This window comes from Callorhinchus milii, unplaced genomic scaffold (genome assembly GCF_018977255.1).
Source record: "Callorhinchus milii isolate IMCB2004 unplaced genomic scaffold, IMCB_Cmil_1.0 Scaffold1, whole genome shotgun sequence".
Classification (NCBI taxonomy): Eukaryota; Metazoa; Chordata; class Chondrichthyes; order Chimaeriformes; family Callorhinchidae; genus Callorhinchus; species Callorhinchus milii.
The window spans coordinates 54,970,129-54,996,459 of record NW_024704742.1 but is presented as its reverse complement, the minus strand read 5'-3'; the positions used below and the strand labels follow the sequence as shown (position 1 = coordinate 54,996,459).

General features: G+C 41.4%; 1 protein-coding gene and 1 non-coding gene across 2 annotated transcripts; both read left to right on the top strand.

Moving 5' to 3' along the window:
* Positions 1–3,938: 3,938 nt before the first annotated feature.
* mtmr7b (myotubularin related protein 7b) lies at positions 3,939–26,248 on the top strand. Its single transcript, XM_042342176.1, has 14 exons — positions 3,939–4,272; positions 6,885–7,007; positions 8,036–8,198; positions 10,181–10,338; positions 12,371–12,499; positions 13,336–13,470; positions 15,744–15,876; positions 16,059–16,168; positions 17,460–17,585; positions 18,509–18,558; positions 19,475–19,675; positions 20,287–20,421; positions 23,561–23,687; positions 24,445–26,248. The coding sequence occupies exons 1-14, from the start codon at positions 4,249–4,251 to the stop codon at positions 24,805–24,807; spliced, it is 1,977 nt and encodes a 658-aa protein (XP_042198110.1). The 5' UTR covers positions 3,939–4,248; the 3' UTR covers positions 24,808–26,248.
* Positions 22,894–22,971, top strand: trnat-cgu. Its single transcript has one exon. It is a non-coding gene; the product is annotated as a tRNA-Thr (tRNA).
* Positions 26,249–26,331: the final 83 nt, after the last annotated feature.

Genomic DNA, 26,331 nt, shown 5'->3' with positions numbered 1-26,331 from the left:
CCAGGTTCCTACTTACTGCTAGGTAAACAGAGTTGTGTGGTGTAAAAAATTTGCCTATGGTTTTGTCCGCTGAGGAATCAAACCCAGGTCCTCTCATTGCGAGGCAGGCGTGCTAACCACTACTCTACGGGCTCCAACCACTACTCTACAGGAATCCAGCAAGGTAAAGGGGGTATAACCATAGGTGTGGTTGAAGCGTTAAGTTTTCATGTGGGATTTAAATATAAATAAAGTGGGGGTGAGGCGAAGAAGTAAAGGCATGGAATTCCAATGCTAAAGTCAGGGATGAAGTGGACTTGTTCAGGCTCAATTTAGGATTCTTATTCTCACTACTAGGTGTTTGCTCAGTTTTTCCTGACATTGTTTCTAAATCTGTATTCAGTAACCAGTACAAACGTGAGACCTGATTGTATTTTTTCTCCTTGGCTGAATTGCTGGCATTTGTACCTTCCTCTAGAAGATCACTGAGAGCTGTAAGCTGCTTACCTCTATTTGATCTTCATCTGCAATGCTTGGTGTATGGTTCAAGAGGTTCACACAGGGGAAATGTCCACAATAGACACATTTAAAACCAGCTGACTTTATTTTGTAATTGTCAGTTCAAATCCGCAGTGATTTTAGTCTCACGGATTTCCAACAATTTTTTTTCCATGACACTTCTAGTTATGCCCTGGTTTACTTTTCCTAAATGCTGTAACTCCTGCTGGGTATAATATACAACAACAACAACAACAACAAGATTCCATTTATAAAGCGCCTTTCACGTCAGGAGGACGTCCCAAGGCGCTGCACAGTTGGGTCATGACCCGAGCAGGGGGGAAATGGTCAGGGTGAGGGGAGGGAAGGGAGGGAGCGAGGAGGGGGGAAATGGTCAGGGTAAGGGGAGGGAAGGGAGGGAGCGAGGAGGGGGGAAATGGTCAGGGTAAGGGGAGGGAAGGGAGGGAGCGAGGAGGGGGAAATGGTCAGGGTAAGGGGAGGGAAGGGAGGGAGCGAGGAGGGGGGAAATGGTCAGGGTAAGGGGAGGGAAGGGAGGGAGCGAGGAGGGGGAAGAGAGTCGAGAGGGGAGCTGAAGGCACGGTCAAAGAGAAAGGTTTTGAGACCGGCCTTGAAGGAGGAAAGGGAGGAGGCGGCGAAGGCACTGGGGGATGGAGTTCCAGAGCCTGGGGGCTGAGAGGCTGAAGGCCCGACCACCGATGGTAGGGCGGTTGGGGCGGGGGACGTGGAGCAGACCGGAGCCAGAGGAACGGAGGGTACGGGCAGGTAGGTAGGGGGATAGTAGGTCGGAGAGGTAGGAGGGAGCAAGGCCGTGAATGGCCTTGTAGGTGAGGATGAGGATCTTGAAATCAATCCTCTGGGGGATGGGGAGCCAGTGGAGGCGATATATAATATACATGTGCTGTCAACCTCTGGTAGTTCACTGAATTCAGCATTTTTACCGTACCATAACCCACTCTGCCTTCCCTCACCTCCGCAGCATGATCTGCCACTGTCTCACACCGCAGGCTGCCGAGACCCTTACACACGCATTCATAGCATTCAGGTTCATTTACGTAAACTCTCTGCTTGTCGGCCTCCCCAGCTCCTCGCTCCATAGGTTACAGATCATCCAGAACTCTGCAGCCTGTGTCCCCTCCCTCACTAGGCTCCACGACCCTATCACCCCCATCCTTGCCCAACTCCACTGGCTTCCCATCACACAGAGGATACAATTTGAGATCCTGATCCTCACCTTCAAAGCCCTCTATGGTCTTGCTCACCCCTGCCTCTGCAACCTCCTAAGCCCCTATTAACCTGTTCACTCCCTCCACTCAGCTGGCTCCGGCCTGCTTCACATCCCCCGCCTCGCCCGCCCCACCATTGGTGGGAAGGCCTTCAGCCACTCTGCCCCCACCCTCTGGAACTCCATCCCACAGTCCCCCTCCCTTGCCTCCTTCAAGACCCATTTCAAGACCCTCCTCTTCAACTGTACCTTTGGTCATCCTCCTTCAACCCCTGCCCTCCACCCTCCCCAATCCCAACCCTAGGCTAAGGTACGAAACCCTGATTGTCCAGCATCTTGGGCCGTCCTCCTGACGTGAAAGGCGCTATACAAATGTAATTTTGTTGTTGTGTGACCATAAACAGTGAGATAACCATTTCATAGTGATGAGGAGCATGAACTCTGGCTGATTATTCACCTTCCTATCCCAGTGACACCAAGGCAATTACAATTCTCTTATGAGTGGTGTCATTGATGTTCACTAAATGTAAACTAAGGATATAATCTGGGACCATCCTGGGAGTATGAGTCATTATCATGTTATTTTTCCTATTATAAGGTTACACTGCTGCATTTGGTAAATTTACTGACCAGCAGAGGATCAGATGTCATATGAGAATTATATGTGTTTGGATATGAAGGTATATTTCCACATATATAGCAGTTAGCACCTCCAATAGGAGTGCAACCCACAGCAGAGTGTTAGTGTAGATAATGAAATGGAGTGTAACAAAATGGAGCTTAAATCCACAACTTTGACTCCGAGCTGAGAGTGCTACCAATTGAGTTAGGCTGGAACATACTGGTCAGCTGGATGTCTGACACATGCGGAAACCCATCGTCATGCTTAAGAGTATCCAAACCAAACTGAGATTTCCATGTATCCCATCTGTATAGAAATTCCAGAGATATTCGTTGGAATGGTATGCACACTCTCCTCCTGGAGGGACTCCTCCTACTGACCTAATTCGGGAACGTAATAGGCGCAAGTTGGCAAGAGCCAAAGCCTGGGGACCCCAGAATATTCATTGGGGTACTGCTGGAGTCTAACCAGCTAAAACTATATAGCTTGCCATTGAGAGCATTGTGGCAAGTTTTCCCGATGCTTGTCCAGCTAGGACCACCGTACCCGTTGGGGTTTTGGCTTGCAGGATTAACAGGAGCTGAGTGGGACGAGTCCCTTCCTCCACTGACTGGTCTGCCCTTCCAAGTCCTGCCGATGACCCAGGCTGCTGTGTTGTCATCAGCAGTGCCCTGGAATATGGTGGACCTGACTGGATTACCGAGACCCCCACAGAGAGCTGCTTGATTCTGATATTCCGTTGTCAAACATGTCACTTTGGGGCTAGTTTAGCTCCAAGGAGACCCCATTTACTTCCCCACCAAGAAGGATAGCTCTCTGTGAGCTTCCTGATGGGCAACACAGCTCAGCAGGAAATGCATAAGAGCATTGTCACCATCTTCCTGTCTGCAGCTTAGACATACACCCCTTCCCCTAAAGCGATTGCTCCATTATTTGGAGCTGCAGAGCTTAAGAAGCAGCTGCTTACATCTCTGCAAGCCAATATTAATAATAATTCTTGCATCAAAGAATATACTGTAAAGTGTATTGACTGTATATTGTGTGGGCGAAACATGGCAGCTAGTTCTGCCCAGCAGTGTCCCTCAAACAGTCGTGGATTGAGTGACCAAATTATTATTTTCTTGGAAGGGATTATTACCCCGGGAAAAGCGATTCACCAATCGACTAACAACCAGATTCCTACTTACTGCTAGGTAAACTGAGGCGGGTGGAGTAAAGAAACTCGCCTCATTTTTCACCCTACCAGGAATCGAACCCAGGTCCTCTCGTTTGCGAGGCGAGTGCTATAACGACTGAGCTACAGGACTCCACATAATATAAGTGGAAGTTGTTGTTGCAATGAGAGCAATGTCCAAAACCTCTTGACTTGTACACCGGAAGGAAATGCGTGCAGGTAAAATCTAGTCTGCAAAACACTTTGCACTGTGACAAGACACAGCTCGAATAGACAAACCATTTGCAAACGAAGCCACGAAAACCGATCCAAACCCACCACAGCAAAAGCAACGCTCATCTGTTTCTTTGCTCGTATTTCACGTGATTTTACAGGGTGGGAATTTGGACATGCACAATATTTTTTTTTTTTGGGTGGGGGGGGGGGGGGAGAGGGGGGCTTTGATGCGAGGGCGTTAGGATAGGGAGGAAAGCTGTGCGCAAAGTGCAGAGTGTGCTGGGTGACCAAGTGACAGACAGACAGACACAGACAGACAGGAGCAGAGCCCGAGGCTGGAGTGGTACCCAGAGTCTCCATCACATCCAGTCACAGGATCTGTGCAGGTCTTTGTTTGCAGAGATAACGAGCACCGCCGCATCTGTCCCGGTTGACTGCAGTCAGTTCGGTGCAGCTCCCAAGAGAGGACACAGCGGTGGCTGTTATTCCTGTTATTCCCGTTTCTGCAGAGCCGGGATGGAGCACATCAGAACCCCGAAGGTGAGAGACAGATGTTGCAGATGTGACTGACTTCTCCCCTCTCTCTCTCTCTCTCTCTCTCTCCCTGACCTTGTCATCCCCAGCGAGCAGTTACTGTACCCCTCTCTCTCAGTGTCGGATCATCAGCACTTACGCTTTTGAAAGCTCCTTTTCCCTTTTTTTTTCAACATTAGGGTTTCATATTGTTATGCAAAATATTGCGGATGATGTGTGTGTGTGTGTGTGTGTTTTTTATCGCTGTAAAGGTTTGGTTGGCCATCTTTTTTAAAAATATAAATGAAAAGGTAAGACTTACAAATTGTTGCAGGGATACAGTTCCAAAATGCAAACATGTTCTCTTGTGGAATAATAATGGAATTTTTTCGCCCTGCACAGTATTTGTTTCTGTAAGGTTGACATGGCAAAGCCTACAATAACAACCTCATTTTTGTTTAACCCTTTGTAAGGATGGTATAATGTTATGATTGCAAGGATAACGTAATGTAGGTGGAAGTGGCACCCAATGTGTACACATCAATACCCCACAAACAGCCATGAAGTAAATGACCATTTTTTAAATTTAATAATAATCCTTCCTTGCATTTGATATAATCAATAATCCTTCCTTGCATTTGATATTTGTTGGCTTCTCTTTTCGAATAGTATCATTTGATCATTAACATCCACCTGAATAGGCAGATAGGACCTCGGTTTAATGTCTCATCCGAAGAACAGCATCACTGACAATTCAGCACTCCCCATCCCTGTATTCAGCCTAGACTGACATAAACATTATACTGTGCCATCAATGCACAGGGTTAAAGAAAATAGACTTGTTTTAGTATTTATTAAGACACAGAAACTTAACAAAAAGACAACATAGATATAGTTACTACACTTTGCAGTATATCCTGTGAAGTGCTTTGAGCCAGCTCAATGACGTGATAAGGCGGTATACAAAATACAAAGATTAATATTATTATTACTGTGCCATCCATGTAGAGTTAAAATTGACTTGTTATAGCATTTCTATCAACAACAACTTGCATTTATATAGGCCCCTCACGTAGAATAGCATCCCAGAGTGCTTGAATCTAAGACACAGAAACGTAAACATTCCCTTTATTATTCTACAAGAAAAAATGTTTGGAATTTGCAATTATATTCCTGTTTTTTGAATCATTTTAATTTTTTGTACAGTGTTAGTGGTGAGATTAGAGACTGCAACAAAATCTTAATTATGGCCTATAAGGCAATGCACATTTAATTTGGTTGGTGACTGGATACAATACAATTAAATAATTATATTTATTGGGAGGGCGTTTCAAAGTCTTTCACAGTGCTGGATGGGCACCTGAGCTGGGGGTGGGAATTGAGAGGGGTGACGAGGGGAAAGATGACCAAAAGCAGAGTCAAGCAGCTACGTTTTGAGGTACGTGCCTTGAAAGAGAGGAGGGAGGGAATGAGTCAGAGGGACTCCAGGATGGAATTCCAGAGAGCAGTGGTAGATGGCTAAATGCCCGCCCATTGACGTTGGGCCATAGGAAGCAAATTTGTGCTCATGGGCATCAGTGTTGGCTCCAATGTTGAACCAAGGTAGCATCTGCCTGTTCAGAAATCCCACAGTGCTTTCGAAAAGTTTCTATTGGCCAACAATCCTCCAGATTATAAATTGTTGTACACCTCCTGGTTATTAATAGGACTTTGCAATGTTCAAATTGGTTGTTATGTTTGCCTACAAATGCATAGTCGCTATATTTCAAGTAAATCCTGTGAAGGACTTTGCAATGTTTTGATGATATGCTAAGGTGCTATATCAAAGTTTTCTACCTCAGTCATGGGTATGATAACAATGGTGAGTTGGGAAATATAATCGTTACATAGGTGAAGTGGGAGATCCTTTCATGATATTGGGATTGACATATTGGAATTAAAAAAGTGGCATTTTCCAGAGGGACTCAATGATAGTGATTCAGAGCCACTGACAGGGAATCCTGACAGTAAGCACTGAACATCAGAGTCATCTTGTAGGATTCCCGCTTCAAAGCATTAGTACTAATTGCGGAATTCCCCGAGTCAGTTGCGAAACATTGTCGATCTCCCAGGAGCAACTTTTGAGTCTCCAGCAGTGAATCCCATTGCAAAACCCTATTTTATCACTGTTGTTGTTGAGGCAGAATTGAGGGAGCTTTACTCTGTACCAACATTTAGTTTCTGCAGCATTTGATTGGGGAAAGCGTGATGCTGGCTTTAAATTTTAAAAAGTGGAAATGTGACCTTTTTTCTTTAGCAAATTACTTTGACAAGGATATAACGTAAACATTTCCTCCCACTGGTGACAATGGTACCTGTCTTCTATTGTAAAACTGTTCACTTACAAATTATTAAATTACTTATGAAGTCATCTTGTCTTGTGCTAGTTCTAAGCCAACTCAGCATTTTACCAAGTAATCTTAGAATAAAGTTCTCCTTTAACAGATTCCCAGTAATTATCTTCAGCACTGTATTACTGCTGTATTGAGTTTTCCACAGGATTGCTGAAACATACTTTGTTGACTAAATGTTATTCAGATGGTGATTTCAGAATTCTGTAGATAGATTTTGATAAAGACTTCATACACTGATATCTGTAGGTTGAAAACGTCCGTTTGTTGGATCGAATCTCTTCCAAGAAGGCACCGGTTGGTTCTTTATATCTCACAGCCACACACATCATCTTTGTGGAACATTTGTCTGAATCTCGTAAGGAAACTTGGGTAGGTTGACTTTAGCTTTCAGCTCTTTTCTGCCTCTGTATTGTTTTAGACACCAACAGAATGTTGATTGGTAGCCACGAAGCTCTGTCAGAGTGTACATTCTGCTTTTACCAAGATAAATAATTTTCTGGATCCAAAAAAATTAATAGAAAAAAGGGAATTGATAATTACTTTACTTGCTCTACAGGAGAAACCTGTTATATCATGCAATTTTAGGTTCCTAAACCCAAGCAACCGTTATAATTGGCACAAAGTGAAAATGGCCACCACAACACCACTTTCTGTGAGCTGAGCGTGTGTGACACTAGTTACTGAAAAACGTCTGCCACTAACATCACTTCCTGCCCGCTGTGCCTGTGTGCAGCAAGCTGGGCGAGCGACCAGCAACTGTGCTGAAAAATCCAATAGACAACAATATAATAATGAAACTCGCTGTTTGTCAGAACCAGCTTTATCTGAAAGAGCAGTATATGCATAATATGGCAGAAAGGTTGTTGGACTCAACCTTCCCTTCACGTGTGTGATTGACGGATTTACTCATATTTTGTCTCTGGCCTCAATCATGACTTCTGACCAGTGGTATGTTGGCACATCTGTTACCTGTTTGTTATCCTTTCTTTTGCTGTCTTGTGACAGAAAGGAGTCCCAACGTATGATTTAAATTTAGAAATCCACAACACATCGACTAGCGGCTCCTTGGCACTAAGAACAGTGTTGGGTAATTCTGGGTAATTCCCAATAACTGCATTCCGAGTTTATACATTTCAACCAGATGGTAGACCCTGATGTATTACAAGGCAGGCTTATCTCAAGAGGTAAGATCTGAAGCTTTAATAGAAACAGCAGCTTCAGGATTTTTTTCTCTACATCCTGTGGGAGGTTGACTTTTAGGTTGTACATATTGTTCAGGCACCTTATACTATAGCTTCGAAATATCTGAGGCCTGTTCCAGCCATTGGTTTCTGTATTAACAGAAATAAATACAAGCGGTTTGCAGACATACATTGCTTGTTTTCTTTATGCACTAGGTACTTCATAGTCAAATCTGCGCTGTGGAAAAGCAAGCAACAGCTGCAACAGGCTGCCCACTACTTATTCGCTGCAAGAACTTCCAGGTCATCCAGTTTATCATTCCGCAGGAAAGAGATTGCCATGATATTTACCTTTCGCTAATCCGCTTGTCTCGTCCAGGTATCATTCTATGCTTCTTCGTCTTGTTTTGGAAATAATCTTTATTTTTAACCAGGATTTGTGTGAAGGATTGAAAATAAACTCTCATTGGGTGATCTAGAATAAAGTTTGATTAACAAAGGAGTACTGGGAAGAAATTTCACCTGGGTCTAGATTTAATAATAATAACAATCCTTGCATTTGGTATAAAGCGAAGTGTCTCAAAGCGCTTCACAGAATAATAATAATAATAATAATAATCCTTGCATTTGATATAGCGCTTTTCACGTCAGGAGGACGTCCCAAAGCGCTTCACAGAACACACTGTAAAGTGAATTGACTGTATATTTGAGGGCAAAACACAGCAGCCAATTGCACACAACAGTGTCTCACAAACAGTCGTGGATTGAAGTGACCAATTTTATTATTGTTTTGTTTTCTTGAGGGATTATTATCAGGCGTGTGAAGCAAGGAAACTTACCCAAGGTTTCGCCCTGCTGGGAATCAAACGCAGGTCTCTCGCTTGCGAGTACTCTAAACACTGAGCTACAGGACTCCTTAATAGATTTAGTCTATTTATGTAGCTTTTTGGAGCATTCAGAATTTGGGAAATTCCTAAATGCGGCCTTCATTTTGAGGCCAGTTTTACGTAAGCTCTTTTAAAAATTACAGTAAAAAACAACTCAAATTTAAGACTGAATTCAACAATTTGCCAAATTCTGTACATTTGAAAATGCCTCATTCCTAGAATAAATCTAGACCCAGACAGACCTTCTCCCCCTGCACCCTGCTTGACATTGTACAATAACTTGTACAGTAGCTCAAGTTTAAGAAATATTATAAAACAAGAAATACAAGCTCACCACACATTAAATTGTTTTGAAGCTATAATTATAGAATGTTCCAATCATTTCCTGAAGTTGGTTTGTTATTTGTGCTGATGCTGCGGTGAACATTATGGACAAGAAACCTGTTCCTGAAATTTGGATCCAAGCAAGTTTTAAAGGTCCTGTTCAGCAAAACAGAACTCAGGAGTTTAAAGAATAACCAGAAGCAAACAGGTCAAATTTCTGAGTGTGACATTAGATAATGTATCAGGGACCAGGGAATGGGATGCTACAACATTTGCTTACTAACAAACCTGGTGAATACCCAAAGTATGTGGAGAACTCCGGATGATTTGATTAAAGGATCCAGACTATTTTACACAAATATTATTTGTCTTGCCATATTTTGTATACTTTCCTATTAAAAAAAATAATATTAAAGATAATAACCGAGGCTGGATGGACATAGGATGCACTCCTGCTGGAAATTATTGCTATGTGACCATGCTTTTTAAATATACAGACTGACCCTATTAACATGCATTTTGTTAGAGCGTGGATCATTTAGAATGTGGGTGGACTTGTGCTATAAAAAATTGATGCAGTTCAGGGATTTGTCACTGACTGACTGGCTTTGTGTGCATAGTACAGAGGCCTCTCAGTGCCTAGCACTAACCCTGGAACCACTGGAAATGCATGTAGGAAGTGACATAAGGAGGACCTGATGGCTGGTGACCATTTTTATATTGTGCCCCGTTAGAATGTGAGGTCAGATTTGCTGGATCTAAATCACTGTGTTATAACAGGGTCAGCCTGTATCAGGCCTGACTAGTTATGTTGAACATGTGCATTGAATAAGTTTTGTTTTATTTGAAGACGTACAAAGCGCTATATCAAATGCAAATTATATTAATATAAATCTGTTTGTTGATGCTTTTAACATTTTCATAATTTGGGAGGGAGTTTGGGAAAGGGAGGGGTTAAATGTGCAATGCACAGAGATACCCTGTTATCACTCCTGTTGTCTCTATAAGAATCAAAGGTTGATTGGAGTACCCTACAACAAACAACAAATTACATTTTACATTACATTACCCTAGATAAACAATTGAAGGTGTCTTTGAAAATCAAACTGTACCATGTGCCCTAAAGCTTTCGACATTTGGTTATTTTCAGTAAAATTTGAAGAACTGTACTGCTTCTCATTTAGTACAAAGCAGCACAAGAATGAGAGAGAGCAAGGCTGGAAAATGGTAGATCTTAAAGCTGAGTACAACCGCATGGGAATTCCCAATAGCTTTTGGCAAGTTTCGCAGGCAAATAGAGACTATGGGGTAAGTGTAATAATAAACCTGATTTGCATCTGACTTTCTGCAGGAATCTTCATTTGATTCTTAATATATAAGGGGATAGGAAATATTTAAAGTGGAATAAACTGGAGACTATAGATTATTGATAAAATTGGACAAAATGCTGTTTGTTATATAAATAGAGTATAAATGCACCACAATAATTAGCACTCAATTCAAACTTGAGAAACACCTTCAATTAAATGCCTTGTTTTCACATATTGCTTGTTAAAAAGGTGACAAATGTTACATTTCTTAACAGACTTGTTAACTATAGAACATGGTAAGAAGTCTCATATTTTTCTGAACATTTCTAAAGCATGACTGTGGAACAGAACCCCCTCCCCGAATGCAGCAGAATTATTTGGTCCATTTTTGATTTCAGTCCTGAAGGCAACATTTGAGTGCTGCTTCACAGCATACCGGATGAATTAAGTCAGTATTCTATTATTAGTTGCACTGATTTGCTGCTCTCCCCTTTGGGATAGCAAAAGAATGGAAAAATCTGTTATGCTGAGAATGGGGTTGGGGGCCGCAGAGGGGCAAATCATCAATCCAAATTGTAATTTGCTTGTCAAATCTGGATGATCCACTATTTTGTGCAACTCAGTATGGATAAGACAGAAGCCATCCTCCTTGGCTTCTGCCTACATCTTCTCAATTCTGCGTATTACTTCCTCAATGTGTCTGGTCTCTCTATCAAACTCACTGAACCGGTTGTGCAAACTTGGCGTCCGGTTCAATCTTCAGCTCTCTTTTCTCCCTCGCATTCGGTCCCTGACCAACACTGTTTTTCGTCACCTCCGCCACATTCCTCAACTCCAGCCCTACCTCAATCAAAGTGCTTCTCAAAACCTTATAAGAAGATATAAGAACATAAGCATTAGGAGCAGGAGTAGACCATTCGGCCCCTCTAGCCTGCCTCGCCATTCAATAAGATCATGGCTGATCTATTCTAACTCCACCTATCCGCCTTATCCCCATATCCTTTAATCCCTTTATCCACAAGAAATCTATCAATCTCAGTCTTGAATATATTCAAGGACTGAGCATCTACAGCCTTTTGGGGTAGAGAATTCCATAAATTCACTACCCTCTGAGTGAAGAAGTTTTTCCTCAACTCAGTGCGAAAGGGCTTACCCCTAATTTTAAGACTGTGACCGCTGGTTATAGTTTCTCCAACCAGGGAAAAAGTCTCCCACTATCTATTCTGTTGTAATGTTCTCTATTAATAATCTTATATGTTTCTATAAGATCACCTCTCATTCTTCTATATTCTAGAGAATATAGGCCTAAATTGCTCAACCTATCCTCATAACTCATCCCCCTCATCCCAGGTACCAACCTATTGAATCTACGTTGTACCTCCTTCAAGGCGAATACATCCTTTTTTTCTTAAATAAGGAGACCAAAACTGCACACAATACTCTAGGTGCGGTCTCACCAGGGCCCTATACAGTTACAACAAGACTTCCCTACTCTTATATTCTAACCCTTTTGTAACAAATGCCAACATACCGTTAGCCTTCCTAACTACTTGCTGTACCTGCAAACTAACTTTTTGTGACTGGTGTACAAGAACTCTAACACTATCTAGTTTCTCCCCTTCTAAAAAATAATCTCTACTGTTTTTGCCACCTAAGTGGATGACCTCACACTTCCCTACATTATACTTCATCTGCCACCAATTTGCCCACTCATCTAGCCTATCTATATCTCGTTGCATTTTTTTAATGTCATCCTCGGTGTTTACTCTCCCTCCTAGTTTTATGTCATTATGCATGTCTTCATCACCTTTCAAGTGAATTCATCTCTGGTCTTTTTTGAACTCTCTGATGTTTATTTTTAAGTGTCTTGGAAGCAGTAGCTCAAATAATTATTAACTGTTGGTCTTTTATTGTGAAATTAAATATCAAAAGTGATAACATGTTTTCTAATGATTATCTGATTGTGACTGGGAATGGTACAGTCAGCTAATTCAGTTCTCTTCATTAATTATTTCTTTCCCCTATAACAGGTCTGTGAGACTTACCCTACAGAGCTCTGTGTGCCCAAATCAGCCTCTACACCAGTCATTGTTGGGAGCTCCAAGTTCAGGAGTAGGGGACGTTTTCCTGTTCTCTCTTACTTTTGCCAGGATAACAATGTATGTATACTATTTCACACTTGTTACCTGTTTGAAGAATTCCTGATAAAATGTAAGAGCCTTTTCCTGTGTATTGCATTCTGAAGGACTCTATATACTACTTTTAATTAAGTAATCCTTGCATTTTCACCCACAAAGTATACAGTCAAGTCACTTTACAATATATTCTGTGAAGCGCTTTGAGATATCGAAGATGTGATAAGGCGCTACTATCAAATGCAAGGATTATCATTATTTGATATAATGCCTCAACACATCATCAAAATATCTCAAAATGCTTCACAGGACTTTTAATAATAATATTCTTTGCATTTCGACTAAATTAGTTGAAAGGTGGAGAAATGGACAATTCTCTCGGTTCAAAAGTTGTTTGAATTTAATATTATTGGGTCTTTTCAATTTAATTTAAACATGCCACTGATCTGAAAATGTTTGCTTATCACTTACTGAGTTTTTATTTGAAATGATTTTCTTCTACTTCTTAAATCCTACTCTGTTACAAAGTGTTTTTGACTAAGGAAGTGTTGTGACTCTGTGTGATGACTCAGAAGGCTGCAATATGTATGTACACATACAGCAGTAGAATTGCAAACTAAAATGTAGGTTCATGCCATCTTGGAAATAATTGTTGTGCGCAATTGGCTGATGCGTTTCGCCCACAAAGTATACAGTCACTCCACTTCACAGCGTTCTCCGTGAATTGCTTTGAGACGTCTCATCGATGTGATAAAGCACTATATCAAATGCAAGAATTATTATTATTATATTAAATAAAAGGAGAGCAATGATCCCTTCTGAAATGGGTTTCTCTGGTTTCTATTCTTGTCGCTGTCCAGGCTGCTATCTGCAGAAGCAGCCAGCCTCTCTCTGGGTTCAGTGCTCGGTGCCTAGAGGATGAACAGATGTTGCAGGCCATCAGGAAGTCGAACCCAGGAAGTGAATTCATGTACGTTGTGGACACTAGGCCAAAGGTAACCACACCATTGGCGTCACACTGCAACAACTGCATTAGTACAGACAACTCTCATTTGTGATATGTTTCCATTTTGGTTTAACAAAGATTTGCATTTTGTATGTACCATTGCTGGTGACTCTTTGGTATATAATGCAATGAAATATGATGGTTTTATGAAAAATTATATTAGAGCTGTAAAAGGGGTATCATGCTAGAACCAGCACACTTAGAATCTCAGTTTTTTAAAAAAAACTACAGTATACATTAGCAGTTTCTTCCCTCGTATCTATTTTATGCGTGAATTTTCAAGAGAAGATTGATACATAAGATTGCATAATAACCATGGCATGAAAGCTCATGTGTCTTGTCTATACATTATACAGAACAAAATGGGTGTTCGGGAAGGATGAGATCAAATTGACCGAAGGACCTTTTTCATCTCCACTTCTCTAGCTCTATAGTCGTCTTCACATCCCTTCATGCCCTGGCGTCTCCCTACCTCTCCAACCTGCTTCATCCCCACTTCACCACCTGCTCGCTGCCTCTCCTCGGCTGACTCCAGCCTCCTGCTTGTCCCTCGTCCCCTCCGCTCCACCATCGGCAGCCGTGCTTTCAACCACTATGCCCTGACACTTTGGAACTTTCTCCCTCAAGCCCTCCACCTTGCCCACTCCTTCCCCATTTTCAGATCATGCCTGAAGACCTTCCTCTTCAACCATGCCTACGGTCACCTCCCCCTTCTCACAGGTTGGCCTCAGGCTCCACCACTGTTAAGTGCTCTGAGACGCTACCCCACATGAAGGATGCTATATAAATGCAAGTTGTGGTTGTTGTTGGTGGCAATCTTGGCTGACCTATCAAGCTTGAGGGATGTGGAAACGAGATCATTTCCTCAGATACCATGGCCTAGATTGGCAACTGCTTTCCTTAGAGAAACCAAAGCACAAATATCAGTCAGGTTTGAGGTTCAAACTTAGGACTTTAATTTGAATGCACTGGTTCATTACCACTGAGCTGTCAACCTGATCACAGATCAGATAATTTTTTTAGAAAGAAAATTATTAAACACTTAAAAGAATAAATCAAACAATAAATATTAGAAAGGGGAAGTAGGAATTATATTTTTTTATGAGCAGTCCACTACAATAAACTGTTTCTAAATATTGTTAAAACTGAAATTACTGTTAATATTTTTAATGATTCCTGTTCCAGAAGTTTCAGGAATGGGTGTTTTCAAAGCTATTTTGTAGCTCTTTGTCTAGGAAAGAACAAATGTCCCCAAGGCAGGGTGAGAAGGGTCCAGAGTTTATGATAACAGCTTGTAATCATTGAAACTGTATTTAAGAAGAAAGCAGAAACCACTGAATTCTTGAACAAACTGCTTCTGTGTGATTCAGAATATATTGGTTAAAATAATTGTGACATAATTAGTTATCACGAACTATAGTTAAATTGATTGATGTAATGCACAACACAGTTTATCAGGTTACTAGATGATACAATACAATTTCCACATTTACATTTATATAGTGCCTTTCACATTGCCTAGCAAGACATTTCAAAGAGCTTAATGCTGTTTGTGAACATGAGCCTCCACGGTTTAGTCAGGAAGATTGTGGCAATGCTCTTGTGTATTTCATGCTGTGTTGTGCTACTTACACAGAATCTCTAGTATCTGCAATCCACTTAGTGAGTGCTCATACCTGTGCTTGTAAGATGAGTAATGACCAACTTGTGACTATCTTCCCTGGGAGATACGCAGAGTCTCTTTAGGGCTGAGCTGGTTCCAGGTTTGTCTCAAGTCTCATCATTGATTTAATGGAAATATGCCTTCAGGAAATTTCCAACAATTCCCAACAATCTATTCACTTTTTGTCCTATGTGCAGTTTACTAATTTATGTTCTCTCTTCCTATTTTCAGGTCTCTGCTGAAGACCTTTCTTTTCGACCGCGCCTTTGGTCACCTTCCTCCCCCTTCCCCTGGCTCGGCCCCGGGATACGTTACTGTGAAGCGCTCAGAGATGCCATCCGGCGTGGAGGGCGCTATATAAATCAAAGTTGTTGTTATGTTAGCACAGTCTGAGTGATGCTATTGCCAACAACAGCATCAACAAAATTACATTTGTATCGTGCCTTTCACGTTGGGAGGACGTCCCAAGGCACTGACATGAGTATAGATGCATTCTTCATTGTTAGCATAAAAGATTAAAACATCTTGAAGCAAACCCAGTTCAGGATGATAGACTTGAGGCTGTTTTAAGCATTATAACATTTCTATAATGTTTTCAGTTAAATGCAATGGCAAACCGAGCAGCAGGAAAGGGATACGAGAACGAAGACAACTATTCCAACATCAAGTTTCACTTCATAGGGATAGAAAACATCCATGTAATGAGGAGCAGTCTGCAAAAACTGCTGGAAGGTAAATATTTCTTGGAGTGATCCAAGTAATCCAAAGAAACACATTGTGAGCAAAACATTAGCAGGCTCAGCCACATTGTTTTTTATTACATTTTATTTGTTACCTTTACCAACTGAACCATTGGAAGGAGCTCTGAATGTGTGATTCATGAAGAGGATTATTGAACTGTGTTATTTTTACAGTCTGTGAGCTGCGATCCCCTTCTATGGGTGACTTCCTGTGGGGTCTGGAGAATTCAGGATGGTTGAAACACATTAAAGCCATCATGGATGCTGGTATCTTTGTTGCAAAAGTAAGTTCAGGAATACATAAGTGTCTTAACAAAACTGTTTCCATGTTTATTTATATTTTATTTTGTTCCCTCTTACATTGCAATTAGCCACAGCCACAAAAACTGCAGATCTCAAGACTCCCAATTCACGCAAGAGCATGTGTGTGAGACCACATAGCCTCTCAGACCACTGTGTCAGACCTGTAAACTCCCCTCCTCTCCCACCACCTCACATGGACATCTGAGTATGTCCAGTATATTTCAGTCAAAACTATGCTTTAAATTCTGTTTCCAACTGTCTATGACAAGGGGATACACCCTGTCCCTGCTTTCCATGGATATAGGCACTCCACATAAGTGGAAAGGAGTATGTTGTTTAAAAAAGATGTCTCAGCCAATGTAGCTCACACGGGATGGATTCCAATCAGAGTTGTTTGAAGTTCCAGCCCTAAGTGCTAATTGGGCACCAGAAACCTGCGAATGAATCAGCACCAGTATATAGAGAGGTGATAGAGAGGGTTGTGGGGAAGATGGCAATAGCTTCTTTAGCAAAGCCAATGGTTTTTTTTTGTTGCTAAATCCCCCCCGATGTATGTTTGTTTGTTGTCTGGATGTGATTACTGCCCTCCTACCTTCCCCCCTTCATTATTTATCATGATTCTTGTAACAGGATGAGATAGGTTAATTTTAGTGCAATAGCATAACTAATCTAAGACTATGTTGCCTACAAAAACAGTTACTGCACCTGATGGTTGTTACTATTCTTTTTGAAACTTTTCAATATAACAATGTAAGTTTTTGTTTCTTCTATGAATGTGGCTGATCATAAAACAGATGAGTTATTTGGATTTAGCTGCTGTCTTAAAAGTTGACAGATTGTTTAGGTTTTTCTGCTTGGAAAATTGAGCTGTTGAATTGATTTGATGAGCAAGTTTAAAGGTCTTCATTACTTGCTGCTGTGCCTAAAACTAGCGAAAAGCATTTGGTATCTATAGAAATCAATAATATAGATACAGTACAATTCCCTGTGAAAATTAGTGTTCAAACTTTCTAAAGTGAATGCTTTATATATTTTGCTTGTCTTGCTAATTCAGGGAAAACACTTGTTTGCCTTCTTTCTCTGATTTTGAAGGTGCCTTTTAATGAAAGTCTGTACCTTATTAAAATTTGAAAGGTTATTTGAGCTTTCACATTTATGCTGTCCATCAAGTTAACTAGTTGCTTGCATTAATTGTTTTCTTATCATTACTCTAAGTAGAGTTTTGAATTTGGGAGGAAAATATAATGTAATTGATTTTAAATGTTGTTTCAGGCAGTGGCTGAGGAGGCAGCTAGTGTACTAGTTCACTGCTCAGATGGTTGGGACAGGACTGCGCAAGTCTGTTCTGTAGCAAACCTCCTACTTGATCCATTTTATAGAACTATAAAGGGATTCATGGTAAGTTGAATACATTACTGGAAAGGAAGCAGAAATAGAGTGAGCAGAGCCACAAGTCTTCCTGCTGATGCTTTCTTTTCCATTTTAATGTATCTTCTCAGGATAATGATTAGCAGGGCCAATAGTTCCATTTTGTTATTGTTTTCTCAATTTACTGAGTAGAAATGTAATAACACTTATTTCAGGCTGTTTTTCAATATTTGGGTGTTCATAATTTTCTGCTTTAGAAGCCCCACATCTTCTCTTTGCAGCTATAAGGACATGATTGTCTTAGATCATGGACTTTATTGGTTAGTAGCATTGCTCCTGCTCTGTAGATGTGCTTTGTTAAGTGGGGCGATATGATTTCTGCACCACAGGGATGATGTATTGAATAGCTCCATCTGGTGTCTGAACTGAGGATTGTTATCTGTGAGGCAGGCAAATTGGACTATCCAAAGAAGCCCATTCAGATTCGAGACCTGATTGCTCAAAAAAACAACTTGTGATATATTAGATACTCTGCACATTTGTTGGCATCTATAAACGCTAAAACACTTTGATATTGTAATGTTTTAAGAAGTATCACAAGCATGAACGAACCTCCACTGCATTTCATCCACAACTCTTCATGGCTTTAGGTTTCAAAGCCTTTGCTTAAAATTTGACATCAACCACCGTTTGGAAAATTCTTCATCAGAAATTTGATTTGCATCAGTTCTTAAAAAGAGTTATGGAAATTCCATATCAAGCCTGAATTTCCCAAAACAGCAATCTCAAATTATGAGACAGTAGTTTTAAGACTAAGACATCTTGTGTTTGGGATTTAGTTACTTTTTGCAGTATCACTTTAGTTGTGCAATGTTACTCTCATCGGACATTAATATCATGGTTTGTATATTTTTAAGACATTTTTGTCGTAACAGTATTTTTTTATTGCATAGGTTTTAATAGAAAAGGACTGGGTGTCATTTGGGCACAAGTTTAACCACAGGTAAATAATGTTTTTTGTTTGCTTTGAGGTTCATGGTCTGTACGTGTTTTCCTTTGGAACTTGCTGTGTGTAAAGATTCCTGAATTTAAAAAGTATGAGCCTTCACTGACTTTACTTTGAAAAGTGTTGGAAGATTAAGGACCATTAAAGTAAGTTATATAGTTACATAGTCACATAAAGTGATACATCAAGGAAACTAGCTTGATTTTAGCACCAGAATGTGTGTGTAAGGTTTTATTTTTATAAGGAAAAAATGTGGAGGAGGTGGAGGTTTGTTGTAAAAAATGTGGGAAATATTACTAAAATATTTAGTTCCCTCAATAGGGAGGTGATCTGCCTTGATCAAAAACATTCCTCCTCCCAGCAAAGTATTCAGAACAATACTCTTGGGATTCATCTTGAACCAGCTTCATGTCCTTGTAAAACCATCTCCTTGTCATCCAAGCATTGATCTGATTTGGCACTACAGGCTCCCATTATACTGGAACCTTTGGTTTACTCAATCAGAAATTAAAATGTCTGGATTGCTTATAATATGAACCATCTGTGGTTTATGAAATCTTTGTAGGGTGCTGCAGAATTTTGCAGTTTTGAGAGGATTCAACTAGGCAACATGGAGGAGTGGTCTTTACTCTGGAAATAGAGGAAATGCTCCAACCGGCCTGGGTTACTCATTCTGTCATGAGATTTTGTGCAACTCGATTGAATTTGTTTTCAGTTCAACAAATCTCTTTGTTAATACGACTGGCAGCAAATATACCATCCATCTATAATTTATGTTTAAAGTTTAGCTGCCCATATACAGCTGCTAACAATTGCACAAATTAGTATTTGTGTGTCTGAGCCTTGGAGAGTGCCCAAACCTTTGACTTAATGAAAACTGGCCTTTTTTTTAATCCAATCTTTTATCTTACAGATACAGCCACTTGGATGGTGATCCCAGGGAGGTATCCCCAGTAATCGATCAGTTTCTTGACTGTGTTTGGCAGCTAACAGATCAATTTCCATGTGCCTTTGAGTTCAATGAAAGATTTCTGGTGCACATTCACCATCACATCTACTCCTGCCAGTTTGGGAATTTTATCTGTAATAGCCAGAAGGAGCGGATAGAGCTGAGGTAAGGTGAAGACATTCACCCTATTTTTTAACCCTTATTCCTATTGAATAGTCATTCTGGTGAACTCTTGAAGTGATGTGAATTTTTGTGTAATTGAATTATACCAAGAAATTTGCGTTGATTTCCCCACGATGTTAGACATCAGCATTTATTGTGGAACAATATTTTGCAATAGAATGCATTTAGATTTTACAGATTATTCTTTGATAGTACATCTACATATGATTCAAATACCTACACATTTCTGACACTGGAGAAAAAGGATTTTTCTCCAAAATATTTTCGGGTGAATTGGGCCACATATTTTAGTAATTGATCAATGTTTTAAAACCATTTAAAAAGTGTCAGTCCCTGATGTCTCAGTGAGTAGACGTATCCAGGCAATTACTCTCTTTGTAAATGAATCCTTTCTGCTATCTGTCCTAAAATTGCCTCTCAAAACCTTTTTGCTTGTCCAGTGTTGAGGACATTATTGTCCTACCTCCTGGGCAATCGGCATTGATCATTCTTGGTGGTAGTTTTATCAGTTTACAATTTACAGTTGTACTTCAGTGGTGATGGATATAAGGTGATGGATATGATATCGGCTTTGTTATTTTTGGTCATGGAAGAATTCATGAGAAAACCCATTCGTTATGGCCTCATCTATGGAGAAATCGTGCAGACTACGTGAATCCCCTCTACAGACCAGACCACAGCCAGACCCAGGGAGTCCTGAGGCCACTCACGTCTCCGTATAATTTCAGGTTGGTATTCAGGCTTTGGGATTGTTTATATAGGAGCCTCATTATTTCATATGCGTGAGTCTAAGTTAAAGTGGAGTCCTGTAGCTCAGTGGTTAGAGCACTCAACAACAACAACTTGGATTTATATAGCGCCCTCCACACCGGACGGCATCTCAGAGCGCTTCACAGTAACGGATCGTGGGGCCGAGTCTGGGGGAGCGGGAGGAAAGTGACCAAAGGCGCGGTCGAAAAGAAAGGTCTTCAGCAGGGACCTGAATAGGAAGAGAGGGAGCGAGGCAAAGGGAGTGAGGAAGGGAATTCCAGAGCCTCGGGGGATAGTGGCTGAAGGCACGGCCGCCCAGGGTGGAGCGGAGCACTCGGGGGACGAGGAGGAGGCCAGATCCAGAGGAACGAAGGCAATGGGTATTGTTTTGAGGAGAGAGGAGGTCAGAGTCGGGGGGATGCAGAGGAGTGGAGGGACATGAATACAAGGGTGAGGATCTTGAAGTCGATCCTCTCTGGGACAGGCAGCCAGTGCAGTCTGGCAAGGACTGGGGTGATTGGGGAGCGGAGTTTGGTGTGTGTAAAAATGCGGGCGGCAGAGTTTCGAATAATCTGGATTTTATGGATGGTAGTGGAGGCGCTGTGGCGAGGAGGACGTTAGAATAGTCCAGCCGAGAGGTGACAATGGCATGGACTAGGGTTGCAGTGGCTTTCGGAGAGAGGTATTGGCAGAGATGGGCGATGCGTCGGAGGTGGAAGAAGGCGGTGCTGGTGAGGGACCGGATGTGGGGGGGAAGAATAATTGGGGGTCGAACTTGACGCCTAGGTTGCATGTGGGTTTGGAGAGTTTTAGGGATAGGTCGGGTAGGTGGAAGAGGTGATAGCCGTGAGATTTTAGACGTTGATGAGAGCCAAAGAGTATGGCTTCCGTCTTGTCAATGTTCAGCTGAAGGAAATTTGCGCTCATCCAGCCCCTGAGATCTGACAGGCAGGCTGACAGGACATCAAGGGACTGGGGGTCGCAAAGAGAGGTGGAAAAATAGTTGGGTGTCATCTGTGTACATGTAGAAATGTACCCCATATCTGCGGATGACATCCCCAAGAGGGGGCATGTAGATCAGAAAGAGGAGGGGGCCAAGGATGGGGTTGTGTTTAGCCTCCAAGCTGATGTTGGAGTAAGAAAGCTGTTTTTGCGCATGTCAAATAATGGCGGTAGCTGTGGAGATGCTCGAGCCACAGTTGTTGGTGAACTGTCAGGCCAGTTTTCCACCATCTGCGCTTGAGCAGCCGGGTTTGGGTTTTGAGGCAGCAGAGATGATTGTTGTACCAGGGGATCAGGTAGGTTTGGAGGTGGATTTCAGAGGACAAAGGAGTTGAAGGAGGAGGGAGGCGATCATGGAGCAGCTGGACAGTTGCTTCAGGATCCCCGCGGGTGGAGGGTCAGAGGGATAGGATGTTTGATGATGCGAGGGCCTTTGTGAGGGTCTCCGGGGGTAGCCTTTTCCAAGGGCGGTAGAGGATGGTTGAGGACTTGGTGGAGGAGAAAGGGATGTGAAAGGAGAAGGAGATGAGGAAGTGGTCCGAGATGGCCTTGTCCACTATGCTGAGATCAGAAATGTCAAGGCCATGGGTGATAACAAGGTCAAGGGCATGACCACAGTTGTGGGTGGGTGAATTTATGTGGAGGGTGAGGTTTAGGGAGGAGAGGAGAGCAGTGAAGTCGGCAGAAGTGGTGCAGGGGGAGTTTAGGTGGAGGTTGAAATCGCCCATTATGAACAGGCACTTGGAGCAGAGGGACAGGGAAGGTTAAAAGACATGGGTTTAATTCCCGACAGGGTGAAATGTTGGGCAAATTTCTCTACTTCCCACTTTATATGCTTATAGATAACAAAATTACTAGGTACTTTTTGAGATTTTACAACTGAATGTGTCTGACTGTTAGGTACGACTCCTATCTGCTTGAACCCCTTTCCCACTCATTCCCAATCTGTCTGCAATTTATGAGATATTTCATCCCATCCACCAGGGGCTGCTTGTACCTTTTCCCCAGAACTATGCTACTTGTGCTTCCTCTGTCTCACAGAGACAGTGAGTGCGTGTGGGTCAGGGCCATCACAAGAGTCCTAATGCCAATGAAGAGATTAATCATTTTCACTTGTGAGGAGTATTCTAAGTACCGCAGCATTTGATATATCTCTACAAAAGTGTGTGTGCGTGTGTCAATGATGGGAAAGCAGTGGCTATTGGGTGTGAAACTATTGGGTGAGTAGTGAAAGGCATTTGAGAGGGCATATGAAGCAACGACAACAAATTACTTTTGTATCTCGCCTTTTACGTTGTGAATGTGTGCAAAGTGAAGGGGACTGTGGGATGAAATTTGAAAGGGTGGGGATAAATAATAAACGTAGTAGTAAGGTCAGAGATAGAGTTGTGGGTGGAAAAGTTGAAAAGTATGAAGTTGACGAGAGAAATCTTGAAGGTGTGTCAGTCTGCCTCAGTCCTGTAGCTCAGTGGTTAGAGCACTCACCTCGTAAGTGAGAGACTTGGGTTCGATTCCCAGCAGGGCAAAACGTTGGACAAAATGTTGGGCAAATTTCCTTACTCCACACACTTCTATTTACCTAGCAGTAAATAGGAACCCAGTTGTTAGTCGATCGGTGAATTGCTTTTCTGATGGTAATAATTCCTTCNAAAAAAATCAATAAGTCACTTCAATCCACGGCAGTTTGTGGGACATTGCTGTGCATAATTGGCTGCCGTGTTTCGCCCACAAATATACAGTCAATTCACTTTACAGTATATTCTGTGAAGCGCTTTGAGACGTCAAAAAGACGTGAAAAGCGCTATATCAAATGCAAGGATTATTATTATTATATGGCGCTATAAGAAATGCAAGTATTATTATTACTGTGGACCAGACAGTCTTAGGAACTGGATTGCCAATAATGCTGCAGAGGATTGATTCTGACATTACTTTGCTAAACATGTCACCTTGTTCAGTTGACCTTATCAGTGAGTTTCCACATTAATTGAAATGATTTTTTTTCAATCTGTGAATACTTTTACAAGTGTAATTTCAAGTATCATATTTCTTGAATGATGACTTTGCAAATGAATTGCTCACCTTTCTCTCATTTTAATTTCCTGCTCTAAATAGGTTCTGGAGAGGTATGTACAACCGGTTTGAGAAAGGGATGCATCCTCGACAGTCTGTCATAGAGTATCTGATGGCAGTGAAGGAAGAGACTCAGCAGCTGGAAGACGAGCTTGAGATGCTGGAAGAGGTAAGTGGGAGCAATGTGAAGATATAAAATTGTGCAGTACATTAGGTTTTATTTTTACAGATGGATGGATTACTGCAAATGATGTAAATATGCAGTTAATGCTGAATTTACTTGTGAGTAATACTTTATTGTGCAGTGCACCAGTACAGTTGCAGACAATCCAGCACTACATTTTGAGCGACTGTTGTTCCTGTTGCCTCAGCATTTCTAAATGGGAGGATTCCTGTGACATGATGACATTGTGTGCAACCGTGGACCATGTGATGTCATCATGTAAGTAGTGCAATGACAGATACACCGCTTAAGTGGTGCAAATGACAGATGTATCATGTGTCATTAGGACTGTGGCTTGCAGAATTAACAGAAGCTGAGTGGGAAGAATCCCTGCTTTCAGTCTACCTCTCAAAGTCCTGCTGATGAACCTGGTCTGTCATCAGTGCCTTAAACTGTTTACTATCGCTGTGGAAGGCAGGAGGTCTGCTCTGTCAGGGAACTTTGCTTCTGGCCATCTTTCCGGTTCTACTGCTGTTATTTTTGGTAGTGGATATCAGGAAAATAAGTGTACGAGTTTGTACAGGCATACCTGTACTGCTTTCATGTAACCTGAGATGATACTAAACTAGTTAACATTCATATTACACAGCAGTTTATTTCGCAATTATTAGGTAGCAACTAAACGTTAAACATTGGAGGAATTACTTGTGGTATTAATTTAATATTCACCAATTCATGCACAGAATTTGTTTTGTTTTGACAGAAATTAGCCAGTCTGGATAAATCCTGCATCAATGCTACAAAGGGAAAAATCATACTGCGTCACAGACACAAAGTGGAGATTTCCACTTCTGATCAAGAGTTAGCCAACACTCCTCAAGACTACTCCAACAATGGGAGAATATTCACCTCTCGAAGTGCCTCACAGACAGATGATGATTCTCAACCGGTGATTCTAACCCATGACCTGAAGCAATCCGATCCTGATCTTTCTGCCAATAGCGACCAGGAATCTGGTGTAGCGGATCTGAGCTGCAGATCACCAAATGGTGACTCCCTTCCTAGTGAAGATAGCAGTAAGAATCTGGCAGAATACCCAGAGGAAGCTGCCATTGCTGTTGCATGATATTCCAGAGGAACTGACCTCATCACCTTGCTTTAAGAGATCTTTGTATTTAAAAAGGTGTTCTTTGGTTTGGTAATGAGATTGGTGCATTTTTGGAACACAAAATTTCACTACTAAAATTGTAAGTCAGATCTTAACGTAGAACTTTTCCCAAACAAACTGCTGAGTTAACTGATCTCAATCAGAGCAGTGCTGCAATTGGCCCCAAAGTCACAGGTTTGGGATGGAAAAATAGTCAGTGCCCTTGTGTCTGATTGTCATTCAGTAACCTGCTGTAGGTACCTAGGGGGTCAATGTCTGTTGAAGACATGACTAGTCTGATAGGTGTACAATAATTGTTACAATTCATATGGCACCTTGTGTAGTTAAAACATCCAGAACATCACAAGTAATATCAACTATATTGATTGTTTATGTAGGCAAACACAGCTGTCATTTCCGGTAGCAATGGTCCCACGAACCACCGAGAGGTGAACGATGCACTAGTGAAGGATTGACCAGGACACCAGAATTTTTTTTTATTTTGAAATGGGATCATTAATCTTCATCTCAACAGGTAGACACATCCTTGATATTAATGTCTGTTAGGGAAAAGGCCACTCTAAATATACAGCACTGTCCTAGTAATGCAGTGAAGCATCGGTCTGCAACTCAAGTCACACTTGAGCTCACAATGCTAGCAACTAAGTTAATCTGATCCTCACCCATCTCCCCCAGTCTTGTGGTCAGATAGACTGCTGGCACTCAGACAAAGCTCATACATAAATAGCCAGTTGGCAGAAGTACCAGGGAGTGAATGGTGACTGAGAAAGTGTAACCAGTAGGAGAATAAAGTCAAACTACATTCGGGACAGTGGAGAGAACAAATTTCAATAAAGTCAGTGTTCTAGCTATAATAGACAATTTTGCTGTTTTCCATCTGATCTATAATTTTAAAAGCTTTTCTTCCCCAGAGCAGTGTACTTCTTTGATTCTTTTACTCTGTGGCAAACACACAATTACTCACTGAATTTGGTCTCATCCTTCCAGGTTACCAATCCTAACAGCTACCCATTACAGTATCAAACAATTGCTTAATTGAGTCTAGTGTCCTGGCCTCATCCACTCTTCCTTTTTGATTGCTCTCTTTGTAAAGATACATGTCCTGGCATCCTTTCCATACCAATATTATAGTTGAGGGTTTATTTCCCTATCTTTTTATGAAATGAAGACTACCAGTGATGATGCATGTTGCTGGCATATTCACGTTTTTTGATCATTCCTGACAATCTTATTGTACATCTTACTCTTAACACTTTATAAATGGAAAATTTGTTGTGGCATCATGTTATTTCCTGTAGCATTTAATGACAAAGAAATAAAGTGATGTATGTGTACATTCTTACATTTCATGTAATGGTAGCTAAATTATATCCATGTAGGCCAACTCATTTTTGTGAAACATCTGAAAAAAATTGCACTGTATCTAACTATTTTAAATAAATTATACAGATTATCTTTAAAACTGCTATTTGTAACACTGTC